This window comes from Apodemus sylvaticus, chromosome 11 (assembly GCF_947179515.1).
Source record: "Apodemus sylvaticus chromosome 11, mApoSyl1.1, whole genome shotgun sequence".
In the NCBI taxonomy this organism is placed as follows: domain Eukaryota; kingdom Metazoa; phylum Chordata; class Mammalia; order Rodentia; family Muridae; genus Apodemus; species Apodemus sylvaticus.
Genome location: NC_067482.1, coordinates 9,812,363 through 9,818,413, shown reverse-complemented (window position 1 = coordinate 9,818,413; position 6,051 = coordinate 9,812,363). Strand labels below are relative to the sequence as shown.

The 6,051-nt window shown below is 48.5% G+C and overlaps 1 protein-coding gene across 2 annotated transcripts in view; it reads right to left on the bottom strand.

The window, feature by feature from the left end:
- Positions 1-582: 582 nt before the first annotated feature.
- The window catches only part of Tmem150c (transmembrane protein 150C), a 72,570-nt gene continuing 67,101 nt past the window's right edge, over positions 583-6,051 (bottom strand). For both annotated transcript variants that reach the window (XM_052199494.1, XM_052199495.1), the window contains exon 8: positions 583-2,663. In XM_052199494.1, the coding sequence (XP_052055454.1) occupies positions 2,455-2,663 (209 nt within the window). In that variant the 3' untranslated portion in view covers positions 583-2,454. The remainder of the gene's footprint in view (positions 2,664-6,051) is intronic.

Sequence of the window (6,051 nt, the reverse complement as noted above, 5' to 3'; positions counted from 1 at the left end):
AAGACCCCTCTCTGCAGACGAGGCAGGAAGAGCGTGAGAGCCAGAGGTGGCGACTCCAAAGAAACTGGTTCTAGACACAGTAAAAGCTGATGCACGTATGAACTCAGAGCACTTGACGGCACACACAGGGCCTGCCCAGGTTCAAACCAGACAGCACTGAGAAGGGAGCGCAGACGCAAAGTCCTTCCAACCCCTAACCAGGAAGATAATCATAGTTGATACGTGCAGGGAACAAAACCAGCTTCCTCAAATGGAGTGTCACTGGGTATACCGACACAACTGCAGATCCCAGGTGCTTAGACCTCCAAGCTACCTACTGCCGGAGGTGGGAGGCGGCTGGGAGGGAGAGCTGTGGGTAGCTTCCAGGCTGGGAAGCTGAGAGACTTCAGTGCACTGAGGGCAAGGAAGCTGCAGGCCTGCTTCTCCTTTACCCATGCACCTCTTCCATTTGACCGACCCTGAGCTGTATCCTTCACAATAAAACAAACATGAACATGTTCTGCAAGCTGTCGACAGCAAACGTGGACATGTCTATGCACACCCAAGAAGAACTGTTAGCGTAAGAAACAAGGAAGTCAACGATTTTGCATAAAACACCTTTATTTAGTGGCCAGATCCCAATGAGTGATGTTGGTCTTTGCTTGATTCTGTTAAGACAGGCATTCCCTAGAGACTCTCAAGAAAGCAGAGAAGTGCATCACCAAAAGCTCTTTAACTTGGAGTGTGGAGAGTAAAACAAAACTGTTGGTTCTTTGATAAACTCCTTAAAATATAAAAATGAAAAGAAAGAAATATCATAGCAGTTTCAAAACTAACAACGTCACCCTGGAGTATTTACAGTAAGACGCCTTTTTAATAAGAGACTACTCTATTCCAGGCCTTTTCTCATGCCACTGAGGGGTTTTGCTCCCTTCCCTGCCCAGTAGTGACGATTCCTCCCTCGCTGTCCTCACTTAAGACGGCTTCCACTCTGTCATTTATCTCTGAATCTCTTTGATACTCCTTACCTCAGAAACAGCCAGTAAATCTGTTCAGTGGACACTTATTGAGCATTTACTTTGTGCAGGCACTGTGCTGGGAGATGAGATTTAGATGTAACAACGTTGGAACCCCTCCTTGGGAAGCGATACCTTGGGTTGAATTTACAAAACAGCGTTTTTCACGTTACGTCCCGGGGTATCCGAGCCCCTACGGAGTTCGGAGAGTTTTTTTTGGAATAGTGCGCGTAGTTGGGGGAGGGGTGCTTGTGCACTCGGCACTCTGTTGTTGGCACGGGGATCTAGGATGGCCTTGAACTCCTGCTCCTATGGGCTCACCTCTGAGCACTATTGCAGTATTGCAGCTGTGTGTGCCAATACGATTTGGGGGAGGGGGTGTTTTTAATTTGCGTCTATAAATTTTTAAAATTGAAAAGTTCCCAGCTCTCAAACTAGAAAACTTGGGCAACACGGATATGGAAATCTCCCCCTGGGTTGGATTGGCAGCAAGAGTGCTATCCTATCTTTCCTCAGAGGCTCCCTCATACCCCTCACACCCACGGAGATTTCTTTCGCGATTCTTTGAGAAACTTTTTTTTTTTTTTTGCTTCAAATATAAATTAAGCTCGCAGGTATGCACCCCTTTCATACTTGAAACCAAAACAAGGTTCTTGCCTTTGGTCACACCTTTGTCCACGAGGCCTCCATAGACCCATGAGAGTGGCACTTAGAAAAGAAATCGCAAGTCATGAGCTATAAACTGGAACTGTGGATGACGTAGTGTGGAAGCAAAAACCCAAGCCACGCCCTCTCGGCTGTACCTGGTGCTATGCGCTGCAGAGGTTCCGTTCCGGAGAATGAACATTCACGTTGGGAGATCTTCCTTAGGCAGAGTGACTCAGGTCCAAGAGCTGGTGGCCGGCTTCTTCCCTGCTCACTCTCTGTGGCTTGCATCTCTCTCTGGATCCACAGAGCCGATCGCTGAACAGTGCTGAAGTCAGCCACAGTCAGCTTTAGAGCGGTGTGCATCCATCCGGTCAGATGCTCCTAGGTTTTCACTCAAGAGTTTTGGTACCATATCCACAACTATTCCCTCGAGCTCGGGGAGCTGGCTTGACTCTTGCTTTACATTCGGCCGGCCTTACTTTGCTGGAGGAAGATGCCAGGTTGGAACGAGAAGAGGACGAGAAGCGCAAGGCCTGCTGGGAGGGCGGGGCCGGGGGGTGATCATGCACAGCTTCTGGCTCCGTTGTGCACGTTTTCCGTGTGACAGCGTGTGTTTCCATACGTGAGGGCTTGTGCTTCTTCAAGAAAGAGATAACCTGCCTTGCAAAGCTCTTTCGTCAGATGTGGCCGTGAGTATGTGTCCGTGTGTGTGAAAAGCATCGTGAGGTGATGTGTCAAGTCCTGTGAGTGTATCCTCCTGGCCCCTCCCCTGTTGCCACACCCACCGCACCCCCAAGGAGCAACTGATGGGTTACACCTGATCGGTCTGATATTCAGAAGCTTCTGACAGGCTTTCTGAGAAGCTCAGGAAGTTCTCTTGGTATTCGGAGCACACAATCTCATAGCGGTAGTGCCGGAACTCCACAGCCAGGGTGCCGAAGTACGCCAGGAAGCACATGACCAGGCCCCACTGGACCCTGGCCGCGTACATATGGATATCTTGGGCCATGAGGATGAAATCTGGGGCGCAGGAGTCAAGGAAGGTAATCGGACATAACCGCACGAGTCTCCCCACCACTGCCAAGCTAACTGCGATGACAGGGCGAACTGAAAGCTGACCTTTGCATGTGTGATTACAGTTAATAGATCATATTAGCTGTGTGCTGCATGCTTCTAGACGTGCTCACAGTGACAGCTTTCATCTCCCGTGACACATCACTAAGAATCAAAAGCAGAAGCCGAGTGGGGAGCTGGCCGGAAGCCACTCACACGGGCACCAGTTGGTGGATTGACACACACTCCTTGGTCACTGAACTCTATCCGCATTTAACCTGCCTGGTTAAATGAGAGAGTAGCAAAAAGACAGCTACCCTGCTGAAAATTCCAGATCCCAGCTACCGCCACGCAACAGTGTTTGCTCCACAGTACACACGCCGTGACGACTCTGCTCTTTCAGGCACGTTAAAGCGCATGAGCGCAGGAAGAGAAGCGATCGATCGGGAAGGCCTTCGTGAGCCCCGCACCTGGGAAGCGGAGGAGGGGGACCCACACAGTGGGTTTGAGGTCCACCTGGGCTATGTGAGAACCTGTCTCAGAACACACACACACACACACACACACACACACACACACACACACACGTATATATGTATATGAAATGCCATAATGAAGCCTGCTTTTTTTTTTTGGTTTTTTGAGTCAGGGTTTCTCTGTGTAGTCCTGGCTGTCCTGGAACTCAGAAATCCGCCTGCCTCTGCCTCCCAAGTGCTGGGATTACAGGCGTGCAACACCACGCCCGGCTGCTTTTTTAAATTTTAAAATTAGATTTATTCATTTCATTTTGCATGTGAATGCTTTGTGTGCAATTATGTATGCATAGTGTGTGCACACCTGATCAGAAGAGGGCATTGGATCTCCAGGAACTGGAATTGTGAAGGGTTGTGAGCCACCACGTGCATTCTGGGAACCGAACCCAGGTCCTCTGAAAGAGCAACCTGTGTTCTTAACCACTGAGCCATCCTTTTGGCCTCTGTGGAGTTCATTTAGCATCCACAAGGTGGCTCAAAACCATTCATGATTCCAATACTAGAGCATGGCACCAGGCACAAAGGTGGTACACATACGTACATGCATGCACACATGCAGGCAAAACAGTCATACATGTAAAAATAAAATAAACTTAAAATTTAAAACCTTCTGAAAAAAAACCCAAAATAATCTCAAAAGACCAATAAAAATTAGATGACAGTCCTTTCCCTAAATGTGTATACACCCTATCAAAGAACTATATATGTGTATTACATGTAGTGTGTGCACACACATATGACCATAGATATGGAAGTGTGGAGGCTGAGGGAAGAGCAAAAGCTCACAGCATGTTTTGGTGAAATAAGAACAGTCTAAGAACTAAACACATTTATTCAGAAAAATCAGATATGTCCCCTGGATTTATCTGAGGACTTATACCTGTGCTCTGTCTTTAAACACAGACCTAACCTCTTCAGGGACTTCCAGAGGCCATACGAGCAGGAGAAACTACTTCAGCAATCTTTACTCTCTTGACTGAGCCTGGATCCAGGAAATCCAGACACTAAGCAACTGTACTCGCTGGTTTTGTGTTAACTTGACATAAGCTAGAGTCATAAGAAAGGAAGGAGCCTCAGTTGAGGAAATGCCTCCATGAGATCCAGCTGTTGGGTAGTGTCTCAAGTGGTGATCGGTGGGTGAGGGTTCAGCCAACCGTGGGTGATATCAACCACCCCTGGGCTTGTGGTCCTGGGCTCTACAGGAAAGCAAGCTGAGCAAGCCAGGGGAAGCAAGCCAGTGGGTAGCTCCTCTCCATGGCCTCCATCAGCTCCTGCCTCCGGAATCCTGTGTGAGTCCCTGCCCTGACTTCCTTCACTGTTGAAGAGCAGTGTGGAAGTGTGAGCTGAATAAACCCTTCCCTTCCCACCTTGCTTTTTGGTCGTGGTGTTTCATCGCAGTAATAGAAGCCCTAACTTAGGCAGCCATGCTTCCAAGTGTCCAGATGCAAGTCAGTCAGAAATATTAGCTGTCAGCCTCAGAGTCATGGAAAGTCTGCACATTCTTCTGACTGAGAGTAGAAAATGTCACCAGGGCTGGGTTAACTCGTTGCGCGGGAAATTGCAGCTTTGATTTCTTTAATCATATAGCATCAGGTAGCTACCATCTCTGTGATCCTGGACAAATTAGCCTGCCTATGAATCGCAACCTCTGATTGAAAGAACCAATACAATTCACGCACTTAGAACGATGCCTAGACAGGGTAAGTGCTCAGCAAACACTGGGGATTAAGGACTGAGGTGTGTAAGTGTTAGCTGTGCGTGACCACTGAGGAATCCTGACTCCCTCTTCTGAGGAGAACCTGTCTACGTAAATACTGGTTACTACAGGGTGTAGATGAGGCCAGAGCCGTTCTATCCAATTGATTAGGAATTTGATTTTTTTCATCTGCTCTGTGCTCAGTGGAACTGGTGGGTGGGGTGGGGTGGGGGTTTGAATGATAAATGCCAACTGCAGGCTCCTTTATTTGAAAACTCCTGGTGGTGGGGCGGGGGATGCAATGTGTGAAAATTACAGAGCTATTAGGAAACGGAGCCTTGCTGGAGTACGTATACGTCACAGAGCATGGACTTTGAGGTTTTATGGCTTTGCCCTGCTTCCTCATCTTGTTTCCTGCGTGTGGGTGAAAAAGTGAACAGACAGCTTCCTGCTCTAACCATTACGCTTTCCTGCCACGGTGGACTCGAAGCCCGAGGAGCTTTAAGTTTAAACAAACCTCTCAAGTCTTCTAAGTTGCTTTTGGTCTGGGTATTTTACCACAGCAGCAGAAGAGTGACCAACACAGACAGCCGGGAACTGGTGACTTCTATTGGGCCAGGACTGGCTAGCTTGCCCGGCTCTCCGGGGCCTTGTCTGGGGTTTGAGGGACTAAGGCGTGGGCGCATGCTCTGCCTTTCCCTTCCTCTGCTGGTTGATGGCAGGGTGCGGATGGCGCCTGAGCTGATCCCCCCCACCCCTCCGTTCACTAGAAATAGAGGCTGATTTTCACCCAGTTCCTCTTTCTCACTTCTCCCGTGGTTCAAAGTCTGACGAGAGAGAAATGCACAGCACCCTAAAGCCTCAAATATTTATTCAGGAAAATCACACCCGCAGGCCATCTAGTTCCTGAATTTGTTTTCCAGAGAGCAGAACCTGCTTCGGTTTAAGTTACCCATCTCTCTTTGGCTCGTTGGTATAAAAATCTGGTCAGATAGTTTTTTGTTTTAATTTACTTTTATTTTTGAGACAGGGTCTGATGTGATCTGGTGTGGCCTTGAACTCACCATGTGGGCGAGGCTGATCTTAAACTCCCAGTTCTCTATCCTTTACCTCGCAGGTCCTGGGA